Source organism: Danio rerio, chromosome 21 (genome assembly GCF_052040795.2).
Source record: "Danio rerio strain M-AB ecotype USA chromosome 21, GRCz13ab, whole genome shotgun sequence".
In the NCBI taxonomy this organism is placed as follows: domain Eukaryota; kingdom Metazoa; phylum Chordata; class Actinopteri; order Cypriniformes; family Danionidae; genus Danio; species Danio rerio.
In genome coordinates, this window is record NC_141041.1 from 33,398,493 (window position 1) to 33,415,866 (window position 17,374).

The window sequence follows — 17,374 nt, forward strand, 5'->3', positions numbered from 1 at the left end:
CTCAAAAACCCTGGCATCGTGTGGACGGATGGCGTAACCGTAGCAAAACTTATGCGTTTTCAAACTAAAATGCATTAGTGTAAACGGGGCTTTAGTCTCTTTATTCATCAGGGGTCACCACAGCCGAATAAACCACTAACTATTCCAGCATATGTTACGCAGTGGATGCCCTTCCAGCCGCAACCCAGTACTGTGAAACACCCATCACATGCACACTCATACACTACAGCCAATTTAGTTAATCGATTCCCCTATAGCGCATGTGTTTGGACTGTGAGGGAAACCGGAGCACGCAGAGGAAACCCACGCCAACACGGGGAGAACATGCAAACTCCACACAGAAACGCCAGCTGAGCCGAGGCTTGAACCAGCGACCTTCTTGCTGTGAGGCGACAGCACTACCTACTGCGTCACTGTTTCGCCAAAATAAAAACTGTCGAGGATAAAAACATAATAAATCCCTGGGCTTGTTTCCATTGCATTCCTCACAGTTAAATAAAACAAAGTATGGCTTCAAAATACAGATGATGCATAAAACAAACAGGACCTCCACATTTTAAAACAGGAACAAAATAATTCACAAATACAATTATTCCTTTATTCATTCCTTATTCTTTTCGGCTTAGTCCCTCTATTAATCAGGGAATGTGGAATGAACCATCAACTTATTAAGCATATGTTTTATGCCGTGGATGGCCTTCCAGCTGCAACCCTATTCACAATCAAGTAACATATCTAATAAAACATCCTCATCTACTATGCAAACTAATTATCCTCAACAAACAATCATCTTTTGATAGGTTTTTTAAACCTCCTTAAGTCTTTTATTTCCTTGACAGATTTTGGTAATTTGCTCCACATGTTTGCACTTGTATATAAAAACGTATTTTTCCCCACTAGACTTCTAAATTTAAATAAACAAATATTAAAATCCAAACCCCTAGTACTGTATGAAAGCTGTTGCCTCACCATTTGAAAATAGTTCCCCAAATAACTAGGAACCACACATTATTAAACATTTTACGTACAGTAAGGTCCAGCCAGTTGGCCCAATGCCGGTGTCCACTGGTGGATGAAGGTTCACTGCATGTTCGGTCTTTCCAGTGCACAATGTTGATTTATATTAACTTAGCTCATATCTGACTCCAATTTTAATATGAGGTGGTTTAGAATATTAATATATTTATCCTCGTTTTATCTGACTCCAATCATAAAACATTAAGAAGATTATATCAATATGTAATTTAGATAAATGTTTGAACCTTTTGTCTTCACTAGTAACTATTACATCCGTTCATTCGGGTGCTCATGTCGCTCAGAGAAATCGCCTCGGCCGAAGGCGTCCCTCACGGTCACACTCCGGTCAGTCTTGAATATTAAACAGAGGTAAATTGACTAATACTTTAGATGGCCGCTACCAGCGCGCTCGTTCTAAAATACTTTAGTTAGTCCCGCTTAGGTGTACACCCTTGAGTTAAGACAATCATCATTTCTAATTAGAGGTTAGGGCATTAATATAAATGTATCCGACTACTGGACTCTATAGTAACTTTGGTTCCCCTTCGGGGGGAACTTCAGCACTATAAGTGGATTTGATTTGTAAAATCCACGCATTGGGAAGGATTCGGATCAGAAGCCGCTTGTCTGGAGAGTATTGAACGGGCCAATGAATGAAATTAATTGGCAGCGTAAGCTTGCGCAGGTGTGCGACATCTGCAATTATCTCAGCATATAAGCACACCTGAAGCCAGCAGACGCCATCCTTTTCGCTTCAGATCCTTTCTGAGTGAGTCGATGAGGGTTCCTCTTGCTGATCAGCACTTCAGAGCGAACGAGTGTGTCTCCCGGTCCAGAGTGGGTCTTCGCGGTGGCAGACGGTCGAGCTGGGTTACTCCCTTGCCTGCGGTTCTTTGGGTCCGGTCCTCCAGAGCGGTGCGTATAGTTGCAACTTTCCTAAAAGAGCAACACAGTCGTGCAGCACGTCCTTTTCAGGATGGCGCTCCGACTGTGCGTTTCTGGATGCCGGGGTTTCCTGGCTCCGGATGATGGACACGATCACTGCATTGCATGTTTGGGGGTCCAGCATGTTAATGCGGTGCTCGCGGGCGGTTCATGTCGTCATTGCGATGCCATGACCGTTGCACAGCTAAGATCGCGGCTAACTTTCGCAAGAGAGCGAGCCACCCCAGTTGCCTCCTGTTCTAAAAAAGCAGCGGGCGCTCGGGCAGATCTGAGGGTTTCAGCTGGAGATAATCCGCCGCCCACGGGCTCGCGGACCTCTCGCTCCTCACGGCGCTCCATCCAAGCTTCGGGTGGTGAGAGTGATCCGTCTAACCAGATGGTAGCTCTCACACTCGCTGACACCGGAGATCAGATGTCCTCCGCGGCATCGGAGGGTGGGCTTTCACTGTCCGACGAAGATCCGGACCCGCTCGCCCCCTCCGGGCAGGTGAGCGCTGTCAAATCGGATCCTGAAGCGGACATGTTAGCCGTGCTTTCCCGGGCTGCTTCGGCCGTGGGGTTGGAGATGGTTTATCCCCCAGCTCCGCGGCCGGACCGACTAGATGGGTGCTACGTAGAGGACCAGAAGGCGAAGCCTTCGAAGCCTCTTGTCACCTTCTTCCCGGAAGTGCACAGTAGGCTCACGCAGTCTTGGAGGGCACCTTTCTCTGCCCGTGCTGCGTGTGCCTCCGCCCTCACCGCCCTTGACGGCGGAGCTGCCAGGGGGTATGAGGCGATCCCGTCAGTGGAGCGCGCTATCGCGGTCAATCTTTGACCGCGCGGCGCCTCTACGTGGCGGGGTTTGCCCCGCCTCCCGTCCAAAGCCTGTAGGTTGTCTGCCTCCCTCGGAGCCAGAGCTTATAAGGCTGCGGGCCAGGCTGCTTCTGCTTTGCACGCGATGGCCACCTACCAGCGCTACCAAGCGCAGGCGCTGGCCGAGCTGCACGAGGGCGGGTCCAACCCAAGCTTATTACATGAGCTGCGCACCGCGACCGACTATGCTCTTCGGACTACTAAGTCCGCCGCGTGTGCGCTGGGGAGGACGATGTCCACACTTGTGGTTCAGGAACGCCACCTCTGGCTAAACCTGGCCGATATGCGCGACGTTGACAAAGTTCGCTTTCTTGACTCGCCCATATCCCAGGCTGGCCTGTTCGGCGACACCGTCGGTGAATTCACCCAGGAATTCAAGGCGGTGAAAGAGCAGTCGGATGCGATGGGCAATGTCATCTATCGGCGTGGCCGTAAGCCCGCTCCGCCCGCCGAGCCATCCACCTCCGCTGTTCCTCGCCGAGGGCGCCCGCCAACGAGTGCTGCCCCGCCCCCGCCTGCGCCTCCGGCCAAGCGGGCGCGGCGTTCACCTCGAAAGCAGGCAGCCCCTCCTGCCCAGGGCGCCGTTAAGTCCGGTAAACGGACCGCGAAGCGTCCCTGAGACAGGCCATCCGGAGAAGAGGAAACTTGCTCTTTCCCCGCTGGAGGGCGGGGCCCCGATAACAACGGTACTTTTCAGTGCCACCAAAACATCAGTAAAAGAGCACTTTTTCCCTTCCCCGGATGTGACTGCACGAGTTCTGCCAGTCCGGGACGCGCTGCCTTCCGGCTCGCAGACTCTACGTGCTTCGCCAGTGGCTCACGAGCGCTGGGGGGACGGTCTCCCTTCCCTCAGCCCTCCAGCCCCCTCTCCGGAGTCAGGGTGCGGAGCCAGAGCGAATCGCTCTCCTCCAGCTCTTCCGCGGGACCCTCGTGCTTCCCGGATCAGCACACCCACTCCGCGCTGCCCCACCGCTGGTACGTCAGCGATTGTAGCGATGACTCCATTAGCGAGGGCTCTGCCTGCCTGGTTAGCGCGGGCCAGCCCCTCGCGGTGGCTCATACGCACAATCAGACTTGGTTACGCGATTCAGTTCGCGAAACGGCCCCCCAAGTTTACGGGCGTGTATTTCTCCAGGGTCAGCCCCCTGTCCGCCCCTGTCTTGCGAGAGGAGATTGCTGCCCTCCTGGCGAAGGGTGCAATCGAGCCGGTTCCTCCAGCCGAGATGGAGAGTGGGTTTTACAGCCCATACTTCATCGTACCCAAAAAGAGCGGTGGGTCACGGCCAATCCTAGATCTGCGCGTTTTGAACCGCTGTCTGCACAGGCTGCCGTTCAGAATGCTCACGCAGAGGCGCATTCTCCAATGCGTTCGTCCTCGGGATTGGTTTGCAGCCATAGACCTGAAGGACGCGTATTTCCATGTCTCCATTCTTCCACGCCACCGCCAATTTCTGCGGTTTGCGTTCGAGGGTCGAGCATGGCAGTACAAGGTCCTCCCCTTCGGGCTCTCTCTGTCTCCGCGGGTCTTCACCAAACTCGCGGAGGGTGCCCTAGCGCCCCTTCGGCTCGCGGGCATTCGCATACTCAATTATCTCGACGACTGGCTGATTTTAGCCCACTCGCGGGAGCAATTGATTATGCACAGGGACAAGGTGCTTCGGCATCTCCGCCTACTGGGGCTTCAGGTCAACCGAGAAAAGAGCAAACTCGCCCCCGTGCAGAGGATTTCTTTTCTCGGGATGGAGCTGGACTCGATCACCATGGTAGCGCACCTCTCCGAGGAACGCGCTCGCCTGTTGCTGAACTGTCTGAGGGAGCTCGACAGCAAACTAGTGGTCCCACTGAAGTTCTTTCAGAGGCTCCTGGGGCATATGGCATCCGCAGCCGCCGTCACGCCGCTCGGGTTGCTCCATATGAGACCACTTCAGCACTGGCTAAACGATCGGGTCCCCAGACGCGCATGGCACGCGGGCACACACCGGGTCTCGGTTACTGCGCTGTGTCGCCGCGCCCTCAGCCCTTGGAACGACCCCTCGTTCCTACAGGCCGGTGTGCCTCTAGGACAGGCGTCCAGCCATGTTGTTGTTTCAACAGACGCTTCCAACACGGGTTGGGGGGCCGTGTGTCGCGGGCATGCGGCTGCGGGCCTCTGGAAGGGTGCCCAGCTGCATTGGCATATCAATCGCCTAGAGCTGTTGGCAGTGTTCCTCGCTCTCCACCGCTTTTTACCGGTGCTGGAGCGGCAACACGTGCTGGTCAGGACGGACAGTACGGCGGCGGCGGCGTATATCAACCGCATGGGGGGTATGCGCTCTCGCCGCATGTCTCAGCTCGCCCGCCGTCTGCTCCTCTGGAGTCACCCGCGGCTGAAATCGCTGCGCGCCATTCACGTCCCAGGCACGCTCAATCGTGCAGCCGATGCGCTCTCACGACAGCTGTTACGCCCTGGAGAATGGAGACTCTACCCCGAGTCTGTTCAGCTGATATGGGCGCGATTCGGGGAGGCCCAGATCGATCTGTTTGCTTCCCCCGAGAACGCTCACTGCCAGTTGTTTTTTTCCCTGACCGAGGGCTCTCTCGGCACGGATGCACTGGCCCACAGCTGGCCTCGGGGCATGCGCAAGTATGCGTTTCCCCCAGTGAGCCTGCTCGCGCAGTTTCTGTGCAAGGTCAGGGAGGACGAGGAACAGGTTCTGCTAGTTGCGCCCCTTTGGCCCAACCGGACCTGGATATCAGAGCTCTCACTCCTCGCGACGGCCCTCCCCTGGCGGATCCCTTTGAGAGAGGACCTACTCTCTCAGGGACAGGGCACCATCTGGCACCCTCGCCCCGATCTTTGGAACCTCCACGTGTGGTCCCTAGACGCGAGGAAGACTTAGGTAACCTACCGACTGCGGTGGTTAATACCATCACTCAGGCTAGAGCCCCCTCCACGAGGCGCGCCTACGCCCTGAAGTGGAGTCTATTCACTGAATGGTGCGTCTCTCGCAGAGAAGACCCCCGAAATTGCCAGATTAGTGTTGTGCTCTCTTTCCTTCAAGAGAAGTTGGACAGCAGGCTGTCGCCCTCCACTCTCAAGGTTTACGTGGCCGCCATCTCCGCTTATCATAGCGCGGTAGCTGGCTGCACCGTGGGAAAGCATAACCTGGTCATCCAGTTCCTTAGGGGTGCTAGGCGAATTAATCCATCTCGCCCCCCTCTCATGCCCTCTTGGGATCTCGCCCTCGTTCTCACGAGTCTGCGATCCGATCCCTTTGAGCCACTCGAATCAGTATCTCTAAGATTTCTGTCCCTGAAGACAGCTCTGCTGGTTGCGTTGGCCTCCATCAAGAGGGTCGGGGACCTGGAGGCATTTTCGGTCAGTGACTCGTGCCTGGAATTCGGGCCGGATTACTCTCACGTCATCCTGAGACCCCGCCCCGGTTATGTGCCCAAGGTTCCTACCACAACCTTTAGAGATCAGGTAGTGAACCTGCAAGCGCTGCCCCCGGAGGAGGCAGACCCAGCCCTTTCTTTACTTTGTCCAGTTCGCGCTCTGCGCATTTATGTGGACCGTACTCAGAATTTTAGATCATCTGAGCAGCTCTTTGTCTGTTATGGCGGTTGGCAGCAGGGAAGTGCCGTATCAAAACAAAGATTATCCCACTGGATTGTGGATGCCATTTCACTCGCTTATTCGAGTCGAGGTCAGCCGTGTCCCCCGGGAGTTCGTGCACACTCCACTCGGAGCGTTGCATCCTCTTGGGCGCGTGCACGCGGCGCCTCTCTAACAGACATCTGTAGAGCTGCGGGCTGGGCGACACCCAACACATTTGCAAGGTTTTACAATCTGCGAGTGGAGCCGGTTTCCTCAAGGGTATTAGGTAACCCTTTGGTGATTGAGGAGACAACTCGGTAGGGTGTTGAAACACGCTTGCTGCGCCATTCTCCCTAACACGGAGGTACGTGCGCCTTTTCTATCTGTCAGTAAAGTTCCCCGTCAGGTGAGCCCTGCAGATTCCTCCGTGGCCCCCAGCACTGACTCAGCGGAGGAGTCACTTGCTGGCCCACTACGTTGTAGGTCTGCCCGCTGGTCAGCCCGCGTTTTGAGTATAGGTGCCTGCTATGCGTGATCCCCACTAGGCGATCCCATATGCTTATTCCGCCACGGTTAAGTCCCCCCCCTGGGCGGACCCGTGTCTTCCCTCTCCGCTAACCACTCTTTTGCTCCCCCTTTTTAGGGCTAGTCCATATGTAATTCTGCCATCTATCCCCCCCTTGGGTAACGGATGGCCTCCGCAGCGTCCTCCCTATCGGGATTGCACGCTTCCCAACGTACTGTCGTATTTCCTAGAATTATCTAGATGCTCACGACTTCCCAAAAAATATATCTAAATCCGTAAAACTTCTGTTGAAGTAGGATAAATTAGGGCCAGGGACACGTTGGAGGACCGCGCCCCCCATGATGTGGGTGCGTCACGCTTGCTTGACTATCTCCTCATCGGGGGTGTTGGTAAGGTGCAGTCATTATGGCGCTTTCAATGGGCTCCCAATGCGTGGATTTTACAAATCAAATCCACTTATAGTGCTGAAGTTCCCCCAGAAGGGGAACGTTCGAGGTTACTAAAGTAACCCTTCGTTCCCCGAGGAGGGGAACGGAAGCACTATACTCCGTCGCCATAATGACTGTCCCTTAGCTGTTTGAAAGTCTCTTCAGCTTAAAAGGATGGCGTCTGCTGGCTTCAGGTGTGCTTATATGCTGAGATAATTGCAGATGTCGCACACCTGCGCAAGCTTACGCTGCCAATTAATTTCATTCATTGGCCCGTTCAATACTCTCCAGACAAGCGGCTTCTGATCCGAATCCTTCCCAATGCGTGGATTTTACAAATCAAATCCACTTATAGTGCTTCCGTTACCCTCCTCGGGGAACGAAGGGTTACTTTAGTAACCTCGAACGTTTTCACCAAGCCCATGGTTTCCCATATGAACTTAATTTAGAATAATATTACCTTCAAACAAAGGTCGGGTACCCAATCTAGGTTAGTCGTGCAACACCTTGTTGACCTAGACGGAAGTTATCGCCCTTTCCACCTAAGTACACATGAATCAATATCAAGAGTCAGCCGGATCCCTAAAACACAATTAGTGTGCCCAATGCTCCATCTCAATTGGATTTTAGTCCGTCTACTGACCTGACGCAAGACGTGCGGAAACAAGGATACAGCGTAATCTACTTGAATTAATAATTACAGAGTGAGCAAAATATGGTCAAACATTACAATTTATTAGTCAGGTAATGTATTATGCCAATTCAATCAGTCAATTCATAAATGATCAATACAAAACATCAAATTATCAAAGATAAATCCAAGATGAAAGATGCATACCTGACTTCAAAAATATACATAACTAGGAGCAGGCTCCATGTTATGGGCTGATCTGGTTAGGCAGAATCGCCCTGCGCCTTTCTCAGACCTTACCTTAAATAATCCAAGAATTCCCTCAAGGAAGGCGGTGTGTGTTTATAACAAAAGGAAAAAGTCACACCCTTCACAGTGGTTCAAAAGATGCCTGAAGTTATATATTTATTGTGTTGATTATGTCTGTTTCTGAGAGAATGAGACCATTGTACCAATCGCACTGAGACATTTCAAATGCTATCAAACATGATAGTCAAAGTCAGTTCGGTTAATCTAGAACATTCAAACATTAAAATGACCATATGCGTGAGTTGGGGGGATGAAGCTGAATTTCAGCAGACTCAGATGCAAATGCAGCAGGAACTGGTTTTTCCCGCATTCCCCCCTGGTGAGTTGTGGGGTCAATTGGCCCTGTTTTCAGCTCATGTTTTGAATTGTCAAAGACATCAAAAATATTTGTAATATTTCAATTCTTACAGTACCATTCCCAGTTTTAAAAAACATTAGTGCTGTCAATCAATTAAAAAAATTAACTAATTAAACACACTTTTTGTTTTGCAATTAGCTCTGCACAAGACTTTTGGCCAGCGAAGAAATTAAAATGGTCGTGCCGAACTGAGTCTGGTTCTCTCAAGGTTTTTTTTCTTCACTCCCATCAGGTAAAGTTTTTTTTCCCTCTCCGCTGTCGCCACTGGCTCGCATGGTTCAGGATTGGTAGAGCTACGCATCGATGAATTTGCTCTTCAGTGTTTGAACTCTCAGTAATGATTAAATCACACTGAACTGAGCTAAACTGAACTAAACTGAACTTAAACACTAAAAACTGAACTACACTGTTCCAGTTACTATGACCATTTATGTGAAGCTGCTTTGACACAATCTACATTGTAAAAGCGCTATACAAATAAAGCTGAATTGAATTGAATTGAATTAATCACAATTAATCACATTTACTGAAACTTGTCATTTTGGCTATTTAAATGTAGATTTTATGTAAACGCAAGACAAAAAACTATTTAAATTCAAAATATAATTATTTATTAGAATTTTTGTTTAACTTGTAACACAGATTTCTTCATGTAAACAACATACCCACAATAAACCATCAAGATCCTGCTGGACAGCCATATTTATAACAGAAATAAAAACATAGGCCTGTTAGTGCCATGTGAATTTCAAAACAATCAATGCCAATAAAGAAAAAATTGATTTCCATGTTGGATTCTAAGTGGACTACAAAATAATGCCAAAATACAGGAATTGCAAATATGGAATTTGGAAATTTATAATAATAATAAAGTATTGAATACAAACAATTGCACTCATTGAAAAGTTGGATTGCTGTGAGTTGAGAACATTAATTATAAAGTAGAAACAATTTAGCTTAGTCCTCCTCTACATTTAGCCAGTTGCTAAGACAGTCCAGTCTGTTGACATTATCGGGGGACAATGTGGACCTTTTCTTTTGAATGATGTGAGCTGAGAGTGAGAACAGTCTCTCACAAGCAGGATCACTGAATCAGCATATAAATTTCGGTGCCTAAGTTTGTTGCCACTGGTGCTGCGACAAGGACGTAAGAAGCATCAACGGGTACATCAAAGGCATGCACTGGTACGCGTTGTGTCACACCAAAGACTATTTCTTACAGGGACTTTGGTCATACCATCTCTAAACATTTAAACAACTTTGAGGGATACAGACCACGGCATCGGATGTTTAGGCGTTTGTTCTTGTTTCTAGGAAATGCACGCACACACGCACGCGCGCACACACACACACACACAGAACACGCGCAGGACAGTGACTCCCTGACTCCCTTCAGATTCACATGATCTCGTTCATCAAATTTGCTTAAACTAAGCGTTCAAAAGCATGGCTATATTTCAAAAGGATTCTGACAGAGCAACGTGAAGCAGACGATTTACAAAAGTTGCGTTTAAGGGGGAAACAAGACAGAATGCACTGTCTTTGACAGCTCGCGACATCATCTGAGTTTTACTGAGTACATTTACATGGACACCATTGTAAATGTAGTAATGAGATGCCAATGTCTTCATAAAACACAGCAAATTTCATGACAGCATTGAGCTAAAATGAATGGTATGGCCTGTTGCCAATTAAAGAAAAGCAAAAACTGTGCCGAGTAGTAAAAATTGTCAGTGCAATTTTAGGTAAAGCACAAAGACAACCAAATAAAATGTACTTAATGAGAATTAAACAGAAAGCACACGTCATTCTTGAAGATTGTTGCCATCCCTTGAATATAGCATCTAGGCTTTTGCCATTAAAAAGGCGTCTTATGCCTAGTTCAGACTGCGTGATTTAGCCACGATTTTGGCTCGCCGACAGGTTTTGAGAAATCGCCGACAAATGCCTGAAATCACAGGCAAATCGCTGCTCATGCACGTGAGTGACAATCACACAGTATGAATGATCAAAGACGCGATCTGAGAGAATCGCCGATGAGTCGCCGATGCCTGTGAGATATTTGGCGTGCTAAATATCTGGAGCTGTCGGCGATTCAAATCATGCCGTGTGAATTGAGTTTTGACTGAAAATAACATCAGCGATCGCCTACAGCCAATGAGAGAGCAGCATTCACTTGTGTGTGCGTGTGTGTATACCTGCTGCAGGCCAGTGGGAGGCTGGGGGAAAAGTTAAAAGTTACCCCGCTCTTTTTCGGTTTATTTGGACCCACAAAATGGAGGAAAAACTAGTGGAGGTTGGACCAACCGTGTGAGCAAACATGTACATGTTCTACCCCATTAAAGGCTTCTTTCTCATTATGTAGTTAATAACAAAAGATAAGCTATACTACATGTTTTTGGCTGTGAGACATAGTTTGGACGAAGTTGTCGGTGATTCTCCCTATAGTAAAGTCATGCAATGTGAATGTCCATGTCGCCGAACCATCTTTCAGTGTAAACAAAGCAGCGACGAAACGCTAGCCCAGATAGTCATGCAGTGTGAAAACATCTGTGACACGACTAGTTGGAAAATCATGCAGTCTGAACTCGTCAATAGACTGTCACAGTCAAATAAATGTTCAGATGGATCCAAGTGCGAGTGAAAAATAATATTTTTTTGCCACAGTCAAAATAAATGCAAGGAGTGAGTGCGGTGCTAGGACTAGGAGACAACAGGGCAGGGATCTGTCACATCCGTCAGTGACCACCTGAGGGCGCTGTAGTGCATCAGGACTCAGAAAGCACTACAGCGTCCTAGAAAGACTACAATTCCATACATACCACGCGCATACACCGGAACACATACACTGACCTGTCATCTCATCTGTTCTGTGTTACCGTTAATTATCTGGACTATATATTTCATCATTCCACCGTTTGTTATCGCGTCGTTTGTCTTCCTTGTCCCAGTATCCAGTAAGTCTAGTAATCCGAGTTTGTTATTCTGATCTTGTTCTTGTATTTTGCCTTAGTCTAGTTTGTGTGTTATTTGTCTCGTCTGTTTTCTAGTTAAGTTTAGTTGTTTGAGTTTGTTATTCCTGAGCCTCGTCTGATTTAGTCTCTGGTTTTGTCGTTTATTTGTTACTTTGTATTCTGATCACCTTGTTTGTTGCACTGTAAATAAATAATCTGCACTTGGATCCGCACCTTTTTGTTTCTCTGTTTTGATCACGCTAAATTGTGACAGGATCAGGCAGAAAAACAGGGTCCAGTGGTAACTCCTCACGGTCCTGAGCACAGACAAATGCACACATAAGCACACGTAACGAACTGACAAGGAAACACAGAAAATGTCACCCATATATAGGCACGATAATGAGCCTCAGCTCACGAGCTAATCAAACTAGCTGAGTGCCGTCATAACCATAGACTGTAAAATATATGGACGTAGTATCCGTGACGTCACCCATAGGTTTCTGAAGAGCGCAAAAGAAGCCATAAGTAGGCGCGGCCAATCGTCGCCATTTTGGTCACGCGTCATCACACCCACGGCGGGATACCAAACAAGGGCAAAGAGGCGGAGAGTGAGCGGAGCTACAGACACCTGCTAGCATTTAGCTTGGACCTGGTTCAGACAAACTTTACTATGGGAGAAACGCTTAATACTTTATCACTTGTGACTCGTTTGTATTCTGACCACTTGTGCTTGGTTGTACACTATATCAATAAAGTGTTTAGACTTTTAAAAACACTGCTGTAATACATTGAGCCACTAAACATTGTTCTTATGACGTTTTTAAACAGGAGGAAAACGTGAATTACTTACAAACACTTCAGATATAGTCTGTGTTAGTTACTGTAAGACTATTGATAAAATCCAGCATAACACTGTATGACAACGCTTCAGATGACTGTTCTAGAGCCTACAGCTAATCAATCTGACAGATTCTTGAGTGCATTACAGCTCTAAATATAAATATAAATGATAAATGATCTTAAATAAAACAAATACATGTACAGAGATGGTATATAAGTATATAACTTTACTCACATGGGAAACGGAGGCCACGTGAATGGTTTGTGAGCACAATTAAGTGCCCTCAGCATGCCATGCCATCTAATAATTGTGGGAAACAAGTCCAAACGGCAGTTGACTGTGTAAAGCCACATAAAACAACACAGAAATACGATAATATGTCGAGTTCAGTCGCTAATCTGCAGAGGTGACGTGACGGCGACCAGTGAGACCTAACTGTCACTCAAGTGGCCACGCCCTTAATTATGCAAACTTAATATAACTTAATATAAAGGAAACGAATGAGTTATAAAAAAAATTCACCCCCCTCACAGTTGTCATGAAGGGTAATATTAGCTGTATTAACCAAAATCTTTTTTTGTACCAGGCTGTAAACACCTTTTTTTCTGCTGTAAAGTTGGCCATTCTAACAGTGGGCTCAATTGAAATTTGCTCTGTTTTGGAGCCAGGAGCGGCCAGGACTAGCGGAATTTCGGATGAATTGCAGTTTTAGTTACTTCCGTATTGGCTTCCTGGGGGAGAGCGGGAGGTTGCCGCTTGGTCATAACACATGACCAGAACAAATACACGTGGACAACAAAAACAAAACAAGCCCACATGATCAAACAGACACCCCGGAAGAGCGCACAAACCTGCAACCATGATATAGATCCAAGTAAAGAAAACTGTGTATCAAATGTCATTTGTGCCGACTGCCATTAGAATTTCATTAATAATTGAGTTTTTAATGTGGTTTATGTGATGATATTGAATGTATTTGTGTTGCCTGTTTTTTCTGTGATATATGTGATGTGAGCGCTGATGTGGTGAAGCCAAAGATCATTTTAAAACCTGCAAACCTGTCAAAGAGTAGGTCATATACACAGGCCAGGATCGCCCGCCAAACACTGCGGATGTCCTGCTTGGCTCTGTCTAGAGTAAACTTGTGGAAAACTTCCAGCGTCAAAAACTTCTCTTCTGGCACTGTTGAGAAACATCGAGATAAAAGCAGATCATTCACACATTTGATCGAGCGCCTGCTTGAAGTTTTCGTAGGATGTGCGCACACCGACCTTATTTTCAATCACTTACTTTTAGACTCTTACTAAGGAATATACAACTAAATACAAAATCATTTGCCTATCTGTGAAATCATTTATCAAAATCAACTCTTATACATAATTATTTAATAATTCTATGGAGATGGAGGATAATATTTCCTAAGCTATTTATCTAGATAGTAGTATTCAGCTTAAAGCAACATTTAAAGGCTTAACTAGGTTAATTAGGTCAATTAGACAAGTCATTGTATAACGAACTTAAAATTCTGTAGCCAATCAAAAAGCTAGCTAGCCGGCAGCTCTCACATAGTCGCCCACTGAAGCTAAGCAGGGCTGTGCTCGGTCAGTACCTGGATGGGAGACCACATAGAAAAGCTAGGTTGCTGCTGGAAGTAGTGTTAGTGAGAACAGTAGGGGGTGCTTAACCTGTGGTCTGCTTGGGTCCTAACGCCCCAGTATAGAAACGGAGTCTCTATACTGTTCAGATGTTAAAGAGCCCATATTATGGGTTTTTGAAAATTCCCCTCCATGTAGTGTGTAACACAGCTCTAAGTGAAGTGAAGTATCCAGCTAAGGCTTAAATCTGTAAGAATACAGTGTTTAAAACAGTTGATTCATCTATAAAAGAGTCGACTCATAGTGCTTCAAACAAGTCGCCTTGATACCGATTCATTAGGTGTTTCGCCATGACGTACGAATGAAACCAAGTTATTCATGTGCACGCGCAAACCCGGGAGATTTCAAACCTGAGGCCCCGCCCTCTGACGCAGAAACCCAGACACACACAAACACAAACACAAACATGCCGGTCGATTGAAGTCACACTGCAGATGGATATTATATTGAGTCTCTACCCAAAGATGAAACATCAGCATTATAACCAAGCAGTTGGAAACTACTGGAAACTTCTGCAAACTACATGCTACAAAGAATACTTCATCTGCATTTGTTAAAGGAAGGATCAGTAAAGAGTAACTTACTGATGGACGTCAGGATGGGTTTTCATTTCTCAAGTGTAAGTACGTGCGGTTAAAGTTGTTGCCTCGTTGACTCTAGCTTGCAAATGTATTTGTATTTGTGATTTGTTACTTGTAACCGCGTGTACTGTATCCAGTTAACTGGCTATATTCTCTTATCGCGTGCAAAGTCACGTTAAAAACGCGACGCGTGCTGCTTTGTTTATGGAGCTCCGTGGTAGAGTTCTGCATTTCTGCATAAATTTCCAAATAAATCGCGGGAGCGGTCGGTAACGGGTTTAATTTAGGACGGGAGCGGGCTGTCTAGCAATATCACGGATATTGCTATGCGAATGAGAAAGAGAGAGTCTGCTTGGTGCTTGTGTGTGTGTGTTAGTGCGCACGCGCGCGTATGAGAGAGAGAGAGAGAGAGCGAGAGCGAGCTTTGTGTGCTTGGTGCTGTGTGTGTGTTTATACAGACATCTTGGCTATCTGGACTGTATAGCTGGGTAACTTTTGGTTGTGTTCTCCCCCGCTCTAGCGGGATCGGGCACGGCGGGCAGAAAATGGAGCGGGTTCTCAGGCTAAAACCTGGCGGGTGCGGGCGGAAGCGTTGTCGTCCGGAGGTGTGTGTGTGTTTTTGTGTGTGTATGGCAGCTAAAATCCACGCCTACACTATCGAGCGTGTATGAACTGTGATTACTTTTTATATTGCTGATTAGCTATTGCCCATTTCACTCTCTGACTGAAGGCAGTCGACCAATCGCGACAGAGTGTCATTGGTCCAATCAGCGCAGATTAGCTTCGCGCTAAGGAGGGGTTTGGGAACAAATGAATCACTGGACGATTCATACGGGAGTCGCTGGGATATTTAGGTAAAAATAAATGCAGATTATAAGACCATAAAAGTGTTTTTTGACCTTGCATGCATATTAGACTGTTGTTGGAGACCCTTACAACCAAGATATGACCCTATTTCATGTATAATATGGGCTCTTTAAAATAAGGTCCTGATCCTCTGTGGTCGTTAAAAATCCCAGGGGATTTAAAAAAATGTTTGGGTTTCACCCTGACATCCTGGCTAAATTTGGCCTCCTAACCATCCCCATATTATAATTGGCTTAATCTTAATATTAATCTGTCTCCTCTCCCCCAATCAGCTGATGCGCAATATGGCTGCCGTAAAATGCTATATAAATGAAAGGAAATAAAATATATATTTATTATAGGGGGGCTAATATTATTGACCTATTTCCCAGTTAAACTAAGACAAATAAGATTTTATCAAGAGTGTTTTAAGCTATTTCCTAATCACTCATATATTGCCTGATTACAGTGGTATACAGTAACATGCTTTTATGACGAACTACCATATACTGTCAAGTCATTTCCACTTAACATGTCGGAAATCAATGCATGTGCACCTGTGGGGGGTAGTAGTACCAAATTTTTTGGTAGTAGTTTGGTAATACATGCTTCAGTAAACTAAATGTAAGAATGTATTTAAATAACATTTAATTTATTATTAAAATGCATACGTTTTCAGTGTTTTGAGGGATATTTAGTGACTTTTAGAGGTTACTGTAGGTCAAACTATACAAATTATGTGTCCATTTTTTTTTTTTTTTTTGGGCTACATGCAGATATAGACACCTACAGTATTTTACAAGAAATGTGTGTTGTGAAAACTTTAGATGGTATTGGTCCTCAAGAGCTGCTATTTTCAGACTGTTGAATGATATTTTCCTAGCATTGATTGGCACAATTATGCATTTATAATGCTATGAACCGCTCAAATCTATATTTACATTATACTTTTTTATTATTAATATTAAGGACATAGATCAGAGAAAGCATTTTCTTACTATTAACGTGCTGACCCACCTCTCATACATCTTGTTTTAAAGTCCTTCAGAGGGGATCAAGCAATATTGGAGGGGGTCAAACCCTCCCCAAACCCCCTGTAATTTGCACATTGGTTATTCACACACTGCTGCCACACAACTGTTTAAACCACTTATAAAAGTGATTTAGCATAATAGGCCCCCTTTTAAGACCTTATCACTTCAGGCCAACAGGTGGCAACAAGTCAATATCTACATCATACAATATACTTAAAATCATTTTTACTGAAACATGCATGTTTAACCACATTTCCTAAACAAATCACATATTTTAAGCCAGCGTTTAAGGGACAGTTTACACAGAAATGAAAATTTACTCATCATTCACTCACACACAAGTGGTCTCAAACCTTGAATTTCTTTCTTCTGTTGAACACAAAAGAAGATATTTTGAAGAATGTTGTAAAAGAAAAACAGCCAAACTTTATTTTGATGGTCAGTTTGTTGAATTTAAGTTACATTGCATCTACAGTACATGCCAACTAATTTTCATTAGACTGTTGGGTTGGGGTTAGGGTAAGTTGACATGCACTTGAAAAGTTTCTTATAGTCAGTTAAATGTCTGTTGAAGGAGCAGAATCAGCAGATATTAAGCAGACAGTCTACTAATACTCAAAATAAAGATGATCTAACCATCAAAATAAAGTGGTACAGAAAAAACCCACAATAGTAGGAACGAAAAATACTATGGAAGTCAACAGCTGCTTTTTTCCAACGTTCTTCCGAATATCTTCCTGTACAGACATTATTAGAACCCACTGTACATTATATATGAAATAATGATTTGCAATTCTACATTTGATTGTTCTTTGAT

The 17,374-nt window shown here is 46.1% G+C and overlaps 2 protein-coding genes across 5 annotated transcripts in view; both read right to left on the reverse strand.

Annotated features, from left to right (window-relative positions):
* timd4 (T cell immunoglobulin and mucin domain containing 4) overlaps nucleotides 1-17,374 on the reverse strand; it is a 1,098,921-nt gene that overhangs the window by 364,485 nt on the left and 717,062 nt on the right. The window lies entirely within an intron of this gene.
* Nucleotides 1-17,374, reverse strand: part of LOC147838879 (putative E3 ubiquitin-protein ligase HECTD4) — a 41,018-nt gene that overhangs the window by 915 nt on the left and 22,729 nt on the right. For 3 of the 4 annotated variants that reach the window (XM_087301688.1, XM_087301689.1, XM_087301687.1), the window contains one exon: nucleotides 13,500-13,623. Coding sequence is in view for 2 of the 4 variants with exons in the window: in XM_087301687.1 (XP_087157813.1) it covers nucleotides 13,500-13,623 (124 nt within the window). In the remaining 2 variants the exon portion in view is untranslated. Of the gene's footprint in view, nucleotides 1-11,831; nucleotides 11,915-13,499; nucleotides 13,624-17,374 lie in introns of all 4 variants that reach the window. The other variant, XM_087301686.1, reaches the window with a different exon arrangement.